General features: G+C 35.4%; 1 protein-coding gene across 1 annotated transcript in view; it reads right to left on the bottom strand.

Moving 5' to 3' along the window:
- Positions 1-16,383, bottom strand: part of MYO3B (myosin IIIB) — a gene marked incomplete at its 5' end in the record, with an annotated part of 256,357 nt that overhangs the window by 117,999 nt on the left and 121,975 nt on the right. The window contains 4 exons of the mRNA XM_080600926.1: positions 7,662-7,867; positions 9,716-9,793; positions 10,946-10,966; positions 14,066-14,145. Coding sequence (XP_080457052.1) covers positions 7,662-7,867; positions 9,716-9,793; positions 10,946-10,966; positions 14,066-14,145 — 385 coding nt within the window. The remainder of the gene's footprint in view (positions 1-7,661; positions 7,868-9,715; positions 9,794-10,945; positions 10,967-14,065; positions 14,146-16,383) is intronic.

Genomic DNA, 16,383 nt, shown 5'->3' on the forward strand with positions numbered 1-16,383 from the left:
TTCAGCAAACTGTTATCCTAATTATTAGCATGGGGAAGAACCATCACCTGTTCCTTGAAATAAAGAGAGGAATCTGACCAGTGAACCTCAAAGACAGATTCCTCTGCAGGCACACAGAGGCAAGAAAAAATCCTACCTCATACTGAAGAAAATACAGAGAAGCAATTATAAAGAATGGAAATAGACTTTTAAGGCAAGACTTTTTTTTTTTTTATCAGGAGAATATGATTTTCAAATATTAGCTCCAGTTAATCTCTAGAGATTAGCTCCAGTTGTCACAAGAAAGAAAAAAGAACCACTAAAAGTCAATAAAGATCAAAGGGGAACAAAATGATGTCTGAAGGAAGAAGCACTGGAATCAGTCCTGGACCAGAGACATAGATATTCACCAAGTGGAAACATTGCCCACTCTGAATAATGACAGGAGATTATGTATTACCAAGTCAAGGTCTTTAATGCAGTAATTTTCTCAATAAGATGATATTGCAAATTCTTTACCCAAGTCCTTCAAAATACTAACAGTCATGGCATTTACCAGGTATGGAGAAATGTGGTGGATTTAAAAGAAAAAAAGCACATTTCCTCCACTTTATTACTCAACTTATTGATGCCTGTTTTCACAAAACAAACAACATTCCAAGTTGCACTAATAAAACTCAGATTTAAAATATACATACCCCAAACAATTTGCAATAGTGTGCAATTTTATCACATGCTTGGCAGATATGTCAGGGAAGTTGCACCGATTGTGAATTGCTTTTTGATTCAAAGGCTCGTTCAGATAGCCTTGTCATTTATACATATGCGTAACTTAAGCAGTTCATTTCCTTTCTTAGAAGGAAGGATGATTCAAGTCAATGCTAATATCAGTTTTCTGCTTGTTCATACATCTTTTAAGACGTTGTAGTTTAATACCATTGAGCAGTTTTTAGATAGCACAAATTTGATAAAATAGTCAAGGAAACCCCCGTAATTTTTAAATCTTACTGTTTTATCAATGACAAGCAAATGCTTTGTTTTCTACACACTGTCTGTTTTCATGATTAAATCACCAACTACAAATGCACACGTAATCTGACTTTATGTGCTCACTGTATCACAACATACCTCATGCCATATAGGGTCAAAAAACTATTCTACCAAATCTAAGATCTTTGTATGGCAATAGACCAGATTCAATATTTTGGAGGAAGGTAAAATGTTTCACCTTAATGTATCTGGTGAAAGTTTTAAAATATTATACGTGGTGAAATGGTAGTGAAAACCAAACCTGTGGGTGAACTACAACTATGTTCATTTTGATTTAGTGGCCTAATTACATTTCTATCATACTTATGTAAATCCACTGTACTGAGATTACAGAGAGCGACCTCTATTTACATCATTTCACCAACAGAAGAAATCAGATCCTTAACTGTAGAAAGGTAAGGCTAAAAATATTATTCATTTCCACATGGAATGAAAGTTTCACAACTCTACTTTTTTATTTCCACATTTGTTTTTGTTCTTCCAATAGAAACTACCATGGTCCAGAACACTGTAGTGATCTTCTAGGTTAAGCCAATGTTTTTACGTCTATTTAAAAAAAAAAAAGTTTCTAGTCCTTCATGTGTTGTTATATCAACACAGAAGGTCTTAATGAAAGAGCAATGAGCAATTTAGTTTTACCAGAAAAATACAGGTAATTTAATTGTAACTGACACTAGATTTATATTCAGACATTCATATTATGTCCTAAATGCACAAAAATACTATTGAAGGACATACACTGTGAAATCTACCTTGAAGTATTTTGAATTCAAGATAAAGAAACAATTTTACACCCTGTTTTGGAAATAAATACAAGGGTGAAAGAAAGACTTAATATAGAGAAGAAAGAATGATAGTCTTACTCCCGAGGCAGCTTGCTAAACTGGCTGCAGGTTAAAGTAATGCTGTTCCCAGTGCTTAAATAAGGTACCATCTAAATGGGATCTTGGCACTGTTTTGCTACATTTAAATATAATAATAACCATAAGGACTCTTACAAACAACTTTGCATGAGATTGGAGACATACTGGTGGACATGAACAAAGGATAAAGTTGGTAGGATTTTCTTCTTCTGATGCACATGGTAACTCTTACTAACAATCCTGAGTATCTGAGTGACTATAGAAAAACAATTATCCTGGTCATAATTAAGAAACTGTAGTGTTTCTGTGTAACCGGTACTACTGTTTTAAGTACTAAATGGTTTCATTTGTTTTGAAGTAAAGACAATAAATCCTTAAGTGCCATATTTGTGCAAAAACATATTATTTTTTGAGTTATCCATCCTGCTTGAAAATTCCCTAAACATGAAATATTCAACTATGTTTCCTAAAAGCCTTTGACTAATCACATTCCCAGTAGCAGTAAGAGAGAAGTAATTTCCCCTCAGAAGAACTGATTTCTCAGCTGATGAAACTCTGTTTGAAATTATGTATTTCTTAACCAGTGGTTCTTATACTGCTCTACAAACTATCCTGCATGGACGTTGATAATATTCTTGTGCAAAACATACATTAGAGTGGAATTAACTGTACTTAACGGTAATTAGGCATAAAAGAAAGTTTTTTAAAAGTTGAATTTATCCCCAGATAAACAATTGCAAAGCTAGGACATGCAGAGTTAAGGTTGAAGACATCCAAGTATGCTAAGACATGGAAAACTTCAGAATGATGCCATGTGTTAACTATCAGATTATGGTCAAGACATTTTAGTGTTGGTGGTTTTAACTTAGATAAAATGATTGCAAAGGAACAGTTCAATTTCTCTCCTCTCCAACTCTTAATGGTGAACTGTGGAAGTGATCACTGAAGAGCATTTAAACAGCACCATTAACTACTGTAACAGCGTCTCTTACTAAAGTTCCCTTTCCATTCCAGACTTAAAGTCAGAACCAGCTCTACACAATTATGTCACCAAAGTAATGATTAACCATTTTTCTCTTTAAAAAGAATCTGTACTAAAATATGCTGGCCTGAGGTAGAAAATGGACAATGATATGTGAAAATCTTGAGGTGTGAGAAGGGAAAAATCCCTTCCTAACAAGAACCCCCTCAGCCTCGCTAGGGGTATTCTCAGTGTTCTAAAGGACATTTGTTTCTTCTCAGCCCTAGAGTTGGAAAGTTAAAAAAAAAAAAATTAATAACCACCATGTTTTTGAGCACTGAAAGAGCCTTTCAATAACTTTCATAAATTCCTAATTTGAATTGCTTGTATCTTACCTCTTTCAGAAACTTTCCCAGTAGAATTTATAAAACTAATTACATTGAACTCTCTATTGAGAGTATAAATCAAAAAATGTAACTGAAAAATGACAGAAACATCTACAATACTCTTAAAAACCACCTATAATACTCTTCAGTAAAAGATACCTAACACATGCTGTAAATCATCATATAATCACAGAATCAAGGAAATACTCCCAGAAAAGCATAATTTAGTCCTTTCTGTATATATAATTTGTAAGGGATTGTCAGACTTTTCTCTCCCAGGGGTTTTGAACCTTCTCTACCCTGCAACTGTTTACCAGTGTTCTGTGGATGACAGGAGTCTAGAAAGCAGATGTGGAAGACACAGTAGATTATCATATGTGAAGTGTACAGAAATAGTATACAGATCTGGTGAAACCTTAAAACCACTAAAAGAAATAACAAACGCTTCCATGGATTATAGTAAGATCAAAATACATGGGTTTTCCAAGTTTTGTCTCCAAAAATCACTGGAGGACTTTGGTACAGATTAGACTCAATGTTAAAAAGTTTGCATTTAGAATGTACCATTTTAAGAGTAAGCATTTATTTTTCTCTGTAGCAAATCTGTTCACTACTAATTTAATTCAGTGCTTCCCTGATTTTTAATAATAAACAAGACAGAAGAAATGTCAGAAGAAATGTAACACAGAGAATTTGGAGACTGTATTGGTACCAGGTGTACCAACAGTGACCTTATGCAAATGCGCTCTGTGAGATCGAAAAAAGCAGAACCAACCTTATTGGGATCATTGTTACAGTAAGATCCCTGGCATTGTCACGAGTGTATGATCTGAATAACATCACCTGGCTATTAAAAAGAAAGTGGCACTCATAGGAAAAGCGCACCCTGCATCCTAATGCTGTACAAAGAACTTTAATGCAGAATGTAAACTGGCAGAGAAGTACAAAGAAAGAAAAAAATACAATCCTTATATGAAACTTGTACAAAACTTCTCAACGCACTCCTGTGTGCTTATGAGGCACTTGATACCTGACAGCATTTAGCACCACTAGACTCTCAAGTCTCTTATCTTTCAACGCATGATAGAGTATATGCTGCATTACAAAGACTGTATACAGCTGGGGGATATGTAGCAAGCACACACCAGCACATTACATCACATTATGTGAAATTCCAGGGGCCTGGGCACTGGGATATAGCAAGGAGTGTCTCATCTAGTGGGACTTTCAATGCAGGTCCCCACTAAAAAGCACACCTCCCTTAGCTGCTGTGCAGTGCATGGTCCCTATGTGCCCCTGCAAGCCAGGCACACCTGGCTGCCTGAACAGATTAATAACCCGTGTCTGAAACCTGGGATTCCAGCCTGAGAAAGGGGACATGGTGCTTTCACAGCAAACACGTAAGACAGACACATGACGGTATGGGGTGTAAGACAAGGCCAGTGAATTGCCTAAGACTTGATAAGTCCACAGTGTTTACAGGGGCTGCAGATTACATTTTCCTACTTGAAGTAAAAGAATATATTTGTTTATATACTTAAAACAGACGATTGTACCCTTGGCTAAAGTACCATTGCATGAATGAGTTACAACTAAGTCCTCTCCTCACCACCTGTTTTTTAACCCAATACTCTAACTTCCAGGTTTGCAACAATGTGAAATCATCTGTTCTACATGAAAACAGAAGACAGTAAAGAGTAACATTTTGGAGCTTTATCTTTTGTTTACTTCCCACCTGATAAACCCTGAATGGTACTGTTGACTGCCTTTGATTGTTTTGTCCTCATATTTCCTGCTAAGAGTTTACAAAACAGCATTATTGAACCGCAGATAAGAAGCACACCTATTTGTTTAATAACATCAAGGGAGAAAAAGTGCTGGCTCATCCATTTTGTTAAGTTACTCAAAAGGATCAAAATACCAATTAACTTGCTCGCTTACAAAATCTTTGATATCCTCAGATTTACTGACATTTTGAAACTCTTGTTCATACTTGCCTAATGTCTTTTTGATTATGAACAAAGAAGTGCCAATCTGTTTAGCATTTGACCTGTTTTCTCAAACATTTTTATGTATTCAACTACTTACTTCCTAAAAACACTTGACTAGTCATGGCTCTAAGTGGAAGAAAAAATGTTTCCTCTTCTACCTTTTTTAAGCAGTGCTCATCATTTTTTTCTAGAGTATAATGGAACAGAATTTGTTTAAAAATAAAGCATTTACTGAAAAAAGGAGCAAGAATAACGCCTCCCACCCCTCAGTTATATTCTGAATTCAGTCAGAAAGCCATCTGTGCTGGTGGTCAAATTGCTAGATCTCTACCCACTTCCCTTGTACTGACTTTCTTTCCTGAAGGAATTGCACCAGGTTGAACTAAAAAGTTGGGGAGTATCCAACAAGAAGTTAAACACAACTTGCCTTTATCTGCAGGAATGGAAAGCTATGGATGATGCTGCTTTTATTACCATTACTTTTCAAGGCTGTACTCAAATTCAGTTCATTTTTAAATGAGAAAATTCTTCTGATAAGAGGAGGCCTAATTTCCTCTCAATTTACACTAATTTCAGTGGAGTTAATCTTTGTTCACTTATGTGTAAATTGGATAAAAGTTAAGGTTAATAATTCCCCTTTCAGCCTCTTTGGGATGTTGCAAAGATGTGTTAGTGATCACAAAAATTAATCTCTTTATTAAAACTGCTTTCGAATGGTGTGACCTTACTAAAATTAGTCATGTAACACACAAATGGAAGGTGGGGGGAAATCATATCTGAGAATGAAATTGCTTTGATGGACAAATGAACACGTTAGTTATCCTTCCTCAGATATAAATCTGTTGTGTATTTCTGTTACATATTAATTTAGCATACTAATACATTACAAATCAGAAAAATTCTTAATTTTTCAAAATGAATTGATAAAGCTTATTCTTCAACATTTCTCAGTGCAAGGACCACAGATACACAAGCTCAAATGACTGATTTACACACGTGAATATACTCAGTCCCTGGGTTTTTAGAAAGGCCTGTGAAACTCTGTCTCTTCTTTCTCAAAAACATAGTCAGCTACTTCCCTCTAGCATCATATGAATGATTTGTTTTCAGCAGATTCATTAACTCTGTGTTGTCTGAATGAGCAATCTCCTGTACAGAAGATATCACTAAAGGCTTGATTTAGCCATTTGCCACTTGTTCCTACTGTTGAGGGGCTGACTGCTTGAAGGCACTACTTCTGTTCCATTATTATCAGCCTTACAGACTGGTAAGCAGTAAACACTACACACAAAAAAGTGTATTTTAGCTCTAGAGGAAACCATAATGACACTATAAACCTTATTTCCTGAATCAGATTTAAAACTTCTTGACACACGGATTCTTTCAGTATTAAAGCTAGTACACAGTAGCCATGACAAGGGTTCAGGTCAACAGAGATCTGGTTATAATTCATGATAACTCCAAGATATGTGACTATGAGGAAGCTGTTACGAGGAATATTTTTAAGTCAGAGATCTTTCTTGCACATGAATTTATTTTTTTTTCAGTTACAACACTACATTCATTACTAGGCTTATGTCAACGTACAGACACAAGCTCTTGACCTTTCCAATTACTATTCTTCATCCTGAGCACAAGTTGCTTTTTCATTTGAATTTACACACTTTCTGAGATAACAAAGAACTGGGGAAAAGTTGGGGGGAAGGAGTGAGAGGAAAAGGGATAAAAAAGGTGTAAAAGAGAAAAGGGACAGGGAGTGGTAAATATTTTTACATAATGAGCCTCCATAGGAACTACCCCAGTATGACATAGATTTGAAATCATGCCTTAGATTTTTCTAGTACGACTCCTGTATGCACTAAAGGATGTAAAAAATCAAATTTGATAACTTATTCACAAAAATATTTTAAACCATTTTTTACAATGTGTTATATCTAAAATCAATATTGATGAAAATTTCTCTAGAATATTCCTAGGCTTTTTTTTTTTTTTTTTTTTTGATATAACTAACATTTTCAAGCTTGAAATTAACACTCTCATCAGACAGGGTTTTTTTTAAAACAAAATTTTTATATCAGTTCATTCTTAAGCATGTGAATCTTATTCATATGATGGCTGAAGCTCACTGACCTTCCAAATCCTTTTATTGTCTGAGCATGATGCACATTTTCACATGTTGCCTCTACTGAAGAAATCATGGAGACAGTCTTGCTACTGAATACTAAGTGCTCACTGCTGGTCTCACACTGACTTTTCTCCATTAGAGTTCTCAATCTGTCATGTAGTCTTTATCTCTGATAGTTACTGCTGTCATTAGAGAATCAGGCCACACATGTACAAACCAATGTTTGTAGAACCTTTCGTAATTAAACTTAGAATATATTTTACTGAATGGAGCTTTAAAACAAGAGCCATGTTATAGAATTCTTACCTTTTCACAAACTCTTCGAAAAGGATGCGATGAGAATATCCTTTTTGACGTATTTTGACAGTTTCCAGAATTCCAGTATATCGTAGCTGCAGTAGAACTCTCTCATGAGAAAATGTTAGTGCTTCTCGATCATCATTAGGTTTAATGCAGCGGATAAAGTGAGGTTGTCCAACAACCATTTTGGATAAAAGATCCATCAGGGAATACTAGTGAGGAAAAAAAAGGATATAGAGACTTAGCAAAAAATTGCAATGCAACTATATAAGCAGGAAATATATATTTGTAAACAGTATGGAATGATTGATTATATGCCAATCTGTAACATTAATGTTAATCCATATTAAAAAATTTTATGAATTTTTAAGTTTTTGTCTAAAACCAGAACCTATTAAAAGTGTTCAATTGTTAAAAACAAATTATGATTCTAGTTTTTATTTCTCACCCCTTTCTCTTTATCTCTCCTTATATTACATTTCTGTAGTTTAAGAAGGCCCATATTACACTTTTTAATTAACAAGTGTCCTAACTATAATTCTACTGTAGGCACATTGGATCAAACAAATATCCCCAACAGGAGAACAGGCTTTATTGTGAAACAGGCAACCATAAAAAAATCACAGAAAATCATCAGGAAAGGGATTGCAAGAAGTCATCAGCTCTGTCCTCTTCCCACAGAGAGTACTGGATGTATCAGTATCATTTCGGACACAACCCTGTCTAATTTGTTTTTCAAAATCACTGATACAGACTGCATAACCTCCCTGGGTAAACTACTGAAGTGCCACATTATTGTAACTATTCATAATGTTCTTAACAGCTAACCTAAATCTTCCAGCTGAAATGTGGGCTGACTACTTCTTGCCCTATCCAACCTGAATATAGAAAACAATTTAGTCTATTGCATTTTACACTAAAACGAAAATATTGGTGCTTCTGCTCTATCCTCACCTCATTATCCTACTGTTTGATCAGTATTTGCTGCAAATACACTCAATCTTGAAGTTGCATACAATTCCAAGCTGACTGGATCTGGGTGTGGTCACTTGACTGCAGGCTGCATTCAGATCATGGTGTATTTTCAGACTCACTATGTTTTAATTTTTTTTAGTCCCCACATAGCTGACATGTAGGTTTTTGCAAGAGCACACTCATGCTATACTAGACACAATGATGATCCTTCTTGAGCAGGGGGCTTGGTCCAGATGACCTTCAGAGGTCCCTTCCAACCTGGCATTCTGTCATTCTGTAATGATACCTCTAGGTTCCCAAGTCTGGATACTTGTCCTTCTATCCTCCACACTGGGGCAACACCTCAGTACATATCAGCTGCCCCTGCACCTTTTTTTTATATTACTTTGCATGAAAAAGAAAACTGGTATTCATACACGGCATGAAGCTTTGACTCACACTGGCACGCACAACACTGTGTGCTTCCCCAATTACGCATGGTGTTATTGCAGCCCAAGGACCAACTACTCAAAACTTTTCTGTCTGTAATGACTGCAAGAAAATAATATCAACCAACAGACTTCAACTGGCATGAGGGGTTCCTGACTCCTCATCTGCCTGTTCCAACAGTCTCACTGCCTTCTCCTTACCTGTTTGATTTGAACACACTGGACAACTGCTAAAAACTTAACAATCTGTCTGATTTATAACAGTGCTTGCAAAAGATGAATTGTATTCATTATTATAAATGAGAAATCCTAGCCTTTAAAAGTAGGTATGCCTGAGCTGAAGGCCTTAATAATGGCAGCTATTTGCACAAAATCAGTCTTCTGTTCATAAACAGGCCTTTTCTAGACTTTCAGCATTTTAGATGGAAATAGTCTAGATTCTAGATCCTATTACCAGTATACTCTGGTGACACCAGAAAAGAACCAGTATGAGAAAAGAAAAAGAAAAGGAGTAAAAGAGAATTTACAGGCTACAAGGGCCTCACAATAGAAAAATATTCTCTTATTTTTCTCTTTGATCTCACAAGCCCACAAACATTTCCGAGATATCTGCTGTTCTTATCAACAAATTATTTGTCTAAAATTTAACTTTTGTACCCTAAAATAGGAAGCCATAGTTTGTCGCTTCATGTTAGTTGTTTCCTCAGGGTGTCGCATAACCTCCATTGTGTCAACCTGGAAAACAAAACTCAGATGTTAGAGGTGTTCCAGAAACACTGCAAACCCACCACACCTCACCCATGAGAGCTAAGTACGATTTTTCTTATGCTCATTCTTTCAGATGTGAATACTTCAGAGTATTCAGGGCTGAGAATTCTGTGGCCGTAGCAGAAATCACTCCTTTCTAAACAGCTTGGCGTCCCAAACTCATTCACAAAGCAAGAAACCGTATTTCATGTTTGTCTTCCTACATGTTAGACCACTGTCAATGCATTTATTTACTAAGTCTTCCTAGACTGACAGGCTCTTCTGGTTAGGGGGTGATTTCACACTTTTGTCACGATAGGATATTGCTAGGCCAACGAAGCAGCCGTCAAGATGCAATGCCTTATGAATTGATTTCTAAAAAGCCTTCCTTAATCTTGTTATCATTGCAGTGAACTTCATCAGGTCTTATTTTCTATATAAGAAGAGTTACTATTTTTGTAATGACCTGGAAGTAAATTATCAAAAAGCTGCCTCATTTTGCTTACATGTGGAAAAACATACTTGTCAATTAAGAAGTAACAACCAGAGTAGGTAACCACAGAGTGTATGTCTTTTCCTATCTGGTGTTGTATTTACCATTAATTACTTTAAATTATCATTTTTGATGCCAAGAATTTCAGCAGTCTCGCCCAGCTGAATTGCCTTCAAATACCACTTTTTCAGCATTTCTGTAGAGATCACAAGAGTTATTTTTAGAGGATATACATGGACAGCAAACATATTGCTTCTTGTATATTTTAGTTATATTGTCAGTACAGCTGTTCTTATCAAAATGAAATCAGAATTTATGAATGAGTATAACCATGGTTACCAATCACAAGCAGATTGTGTTGCTGTATTACAGCTCAACAAAATTAAAGAAAATCAACCAGCATCCTGTTTGCATGGAGCATTAACAACATTTTAGCATTCACTTGCATTGTGGTAGTTTACCATCTGCTCTGACCAGGTGGCATTTGTATAAACCAGATAATGCTGTTGTCAGCACCTGTGCTACATTTCCTGGACTTTGCTCCATATGATCATTTCCAAAACTGACTGACTTAAGACCATTCTACTGAACACTAAAAGTAATTGCTGAAAGATTACAGTTTTCAATAAAGTAGCTGCGTGTCTTACCTTCAGGAGATATTTAGGAGACTGCATGCAAAATACAAAGGAAATTAAGCACTAAGTAGTAATAGATCAAGAAAATGGATTTTGTGTTGGGGAAGAAATCAAAACAGAAAACTGTGAAGACAAGATTCGAAATAGTGATGGTGCAAAGGGAGACAGATTTCCATAAGGGCGACCATAAAATTTTCAGTATGGTTTTGTAATCTGTGATGTTTTAGCTCAAAGTGGTGTACATGCACTAGTACACATCTCAAACTAATACATGGGAGAAAAAAAGATGCAGCTTGATTTCAGTTTTAAGGGTGTTAACGGAAAACACTGAAATATATGCCAGTAAAAAAGCCTTATCAGCACAGACAACATCTAACATCTTAAGAGGTCATGTGACAAAGTAAACATCAATGACCTAAGTCAGAACAACAGGCATGTCCATGGGGAAGGATATGGGAGTGTTTCAAAACTATCTTCGCAAGACAACTGCTTTCTGCACATTGATATCTAAATCTCTGGTAAAGGTGAGGTAGAAGACAAAAGCCATAAGCAGTGAAAACTGACAGTAAGTTCAGAATAAATGGTAACATTTAATGTTAGAAGACAGACAATTTAATCACAAAGAACACCAACAGCAAAACATTGTTTTCAATGTGTTTCACTGTAGTCAAGCCCAAGTGCCCATGAATTGAGCATCTAAATTGGATTCTTTGCTGTTTAGAAAAGCATAGACTCCTAATGATACTTTCATGGAGCACTCATGATCTCTTAGCCACATTTGGAATATCTGCTGTCCAATACAGGGTGAGCTAATGCTCTACCTTTCAGGCAGTATGATAACATGAGCAACTCCTTTTCACAGCTATTTATTGTCACCAAACTGGTAGAATCTTATGATCTTTAAGACTGCTACTCTGTCAAATATGGTTTACTACAGTCTGCTGGGTTCAAAAGGGTTTTATTTTGGTTTTGTTTGGTTTTGCAGGGGGAAGGGAGTGGGCACACAGAAAAACAGATGGTCAGAAACATTTACAAAGGAGGATGTAATATAACTTTTCTCAGAAAAACAGGCTACAACCAGTATCGCGAGATTCCTTTTTCTTTGGAGTTGTAAAGTCAGACCTGTGAAATCTGTAAGGACTAGGACAAATTTCAAAATCTTATTGACTAGAAACATCTGAAGGTGGGTTTTCTTTGATAGAACATTGAAGCTGGGGAGATTTTGCTGTAAGAATTTTAGAAGTTTTGTCTCTAGTTAATTTATAACATTGTGAGTATATGAAGTTATGTGGTTTTATGGTAGGGCAATAATCACGTGTACAACAGGCAACTGGCTTTATCATAACTGTCTTGTCAAAAATGATAGAACATAATAAGAATGTCATGATATAATCTTGTGTTTTAAATCACTAACTGCTCTTTTTAAGCTAAATTGAAGAATAGTCCAACAGTTATGTCACATTTTTACATGACAGTAGTCGTGAGGTATATACATTTATGTGATTACAGCTGAAATGGAGAACAGCTGACCTAGAAAAGACAAACTGTTCCATCACTAAAAAGAATTGCTTCTAATAGTTTTGAGACAATATTACAAGAATGATTTATGATATCATGTCACCTTATGAGGTCACTGGAAATTATTGTTTTCACATATTGACTACACCTGATGTTGGCATGGTATGAAATAGTATAAAACTGATAAATACATTAAGCAAAAAAGCTCATAAATTAAATCATAAGTAAAAAAATCCAAACTTCCAAACAAAATTATGGCACTTTTGGATTTGTTTTATGAAGTGTAAAATAGTAATTTAAAATATTATTCCTGAAGTTATAATTTCATAAAACTTGTAATTATATTTTTTTCAGCAAAAAACTATATCAATTAACATTTTCTGAATAGCGCTGTAGTTCTTAAGCATGTCTTTTAACTCCTTTTTTAAAAAAGTGAAGGGTGAATAAAAAACACTTAAACGCTACTTAGTATAACTGAATGTGTTTATTAAAGCTCTAAAAGCGAACTGCTCTATTCCGTTCAAGCTGTAGCAATAAAATACATGCTTACAAAGCTTCTGCTGATATAAGCTGGATGTGGAAGACAATGTTTGTATAATACAAGAAAACTGGACAGACCATAATCTGTCCTTCAACACTGAAAGTGTTTATACCAGAAAGGAAATAAATCTCTGAAATTCAAGTCTGTGTTTGCAGGTACAGCAAAGGATATAGATGTATGGGTGACTCACATGAATTACTGCATCTACATTTGAGCATGAGCTCCTTATAATAGGAGAAAATGAAAAAAATAAGTAGAAAACCCAAAACATAAAATGCTGTAGACTTTTGAACAGTTGATGTTATCACATTTGTTTTTAAAAATTATTTTTGTTTGTTTTGTAAAACAAGCAAACAAAAACAACAAACAACTGACTAAGCAAACTTTAACTCCCTGAAAGTGGGGAGGAACTGTAGATGCTATCAACTCGAGGCACAACAGTTTTCCTCACATATTAAGTGAGCTCAGTCGGCAACACTATTAACTGCCACAAAATCATCCCACCCTTTTGCAATTATGCCACATACTCTTATGGCAAAATCCAACAGCATTTAAATTTCACAGTCATTAATTTAACTCTATAAAGAATAGGGGTTTTGCTGAGTGGTTCTTTTCTGGTCATTTATCAGTTACAAATGTTCCTTATTTTTTTGATTTTTAGGTTATACTGAAGAGGAATAGATCATTTTGGTATTTTGCCTTTCATATGGTTAAATACACTAATAAAATTTTACCTAATTAAATCTTTTTCTAGGCTAAAAATTGTCAGAGGAAAACCTTGAACCCACTGAAATCAAGAGGAATATTGCTATTGATATCAATGTTAACTGAGAATTTACTCCAGAATTTTAAAGATTAATCAGTAGTAAAGTGATTCTTCAATGGATTCTACAGTAAGGTTCTCACCAAAACTAGAAACTGTGCTCCCAACTAAGGTATGTTTTCTGATTTTAAGATAGACTCTAACTTGGTAAGAGCTCCACTATATACCTACATCAGCTAAGCATTTGAACCATAATCTCTCTGTACTATTCCATAAGCAATTACATCTCTTCAAAAGGACCACTACTAACCTTGATACGCCCAGCACTAAGCTGTGAAGGCAAAGACCTAGATGCTGCTGTCACTCTGGCTCTTGCCTGTGCCAAATTACCTGTTTAAAAAAAAAAGAAAGAAATACTGCAAAAACTGTTCAAGAAGTTTAGCAGGGAAAAATTCATATGGTGAAAAATCAGCTTGCACAACAGTAATAAAAATTGCAGGCCCCACTTCCCCACCCAGCTCATTACTAACTGTGCCTTGCAGAGCATTCAGCATGAGCATGACAGAGAGAGCAGTGTTGATTTAAAAGGGAGGAAAAAGTCAGTGATAAGGTGGCATGTCACTGACCTTAGCTACTGAGCTGATGAAAACAACGACAGCACAAAGGCATACAGCTCAATCACTAGTAATCAATTTCTCTGTGACTCATTCAGAGATTTAAAAGAGAAAAAGACAGCAGAAACAATCTTGTTTCTATGAAATCATGTGGATCCTGAAGTGTTTAGACATCATCTTAAGCTCACAAAATAATGAAAGAGATGAGAAAATGATAAGACGGTATCTTTTCTTGACCTTTTGACATATAGGCCTACTTAATCCCCAATCTTATTGTCCCTTGGGGTTTTTAAAGACTGACTCAATTCCTCAGGCAAAAACATTCTGTGGTGTAAACTGAAAGATGAGTGCCTTTTTTTTTGCTTTAATTGTACAGTATGACGTGTCCTAAACTTTTTCCGCTGTACTTGCAGAAAGCCAAAGTCATCATAAAACAGCTTTTCAAAATAAAGGCTCAGAGAAGAGAGAGGAAGTGATACAGGCCTGTGCATATGCAAGACACTCTGTATATTTCAAAGTTTTAGCAAGTCTAGCACAAGATGTCCAAATGTTTTCTCTGGCTATATCTTCAGAGGCTAAACTGTGATTAATAGCATTGAAAGAACCCTTTGAAGCAGGATTGGTGACATCAAAGCCCTAATCCATGGGTGGCAGGATTTTTATAATGAGTGGGAAGCATTTTAACACATTTCAAAGGATTTACAGCATGAATAAACAATAGGCCTCTGCAGATGTACCACACACCTTTCAGAACCAGAACACATAAATAAGTGTCCATTTTAATTTAAATGTAAATAAAGTGTTAACACTTCTTTCAGATGCTAAGTGCCTTGTTTGCATCAACTCCAGTGCTTAGCTATTTGCTTTACAGAAAGCCAGTAACTCTAAACAGTCTTCAGAGTTTTGATAAACTATGTATTACATAACTAGTAAGGAGGCAGGATGGGAGAAACAAAAACCAAGAACACTTAATCGCTGCTGGTTATTCCATACAGAAGCTGAGCAAACAGTGTCTGCGTACCACTGAAGGGAACTTTTGCTCTTCTCTGTGAACACTGAAAATACCAAGCTCCTGAAATAGTCTGGGGGCCAACAGTGAGAAACACTGCAATGACATTCTTTAGAGCAATTCAAACATTCTGTATTCATTTTCAAAAGTATTTCCCTTTTAAGATGCTGGCATTAAGATTGACACACAGAAGGTATGTCCATGATTTTGGGAACTGCTTTAGGCTATAGTGTTAACGTTTATGAGAACTGCAACTCAGTTTTGAAAATCTTGTGTTTGTATACATACATGCATACTTACACGTATTTGTATTTTGAAATCACATATATGTGTATGTATATACATATATGGTATGGTACATCTCTCTAAGGTTAAAATTAGGATTTTAATGAGCAAGTAGTTGGCAAATATATTTTTCTCTTAGATATAATTTTGATATTTTTCTATGTAAGAAATTGATGATTTGAGCCCTTTTTTTGGCTAAGGTAGAAAATCTGGAAAGGTTGTTTTGGCTATGCTTCAGGTTAGCAATCTGAGTCTTCTTTATGCTTGAAAGCCTTGCACTGGAGAACTAATGACACTATATGGGGTAAAAAGAAGAAGCAAATCTGATTCAGATTGCTTAAAATGACTAAAATTTTGCAGCATTTTATAAAAAGTTACAAAGCTCTAATAACCAAACAAAATATAGAATGATAATATAGTTGCTCAAGGTTTGCCTTACTCATAGCTGGCACTAGGTTAATAAGTAATACCCCTGAGCTCTCCCTGAACTCCTCATGCAAAACTAAAACTACACTTCAAATTTCTGATTTGGCAACATGTTTTTTTTTTTTTTAAATTTTAATTAATCAGAAGTCTTTCATGACTTCACTTACTAAAAGGAAACTAACATGTGGCCAGTTCCTACTTTTAAAAAAAAAAAAAAGAACCCTCCACATATCATGAATTTGTTAATTAAGTTCATTCTTTCTCAGGAGTAGGCTGGAACTACATTTTTAGGTC

The sequence above is a fragment of the Anser brachyrhynchus genome, assembly GCF_964034855.1.
Source record: "Anser brachyrhynchus genome assembly, chromosome: 7".
Classification (NCBI taxonomy): domain Eukaryota; kingdom Metazoa; phylum Chordata; class Aves; order Anseriformes; family Anatidae; genus Anser; species Anser brachyrhynchus.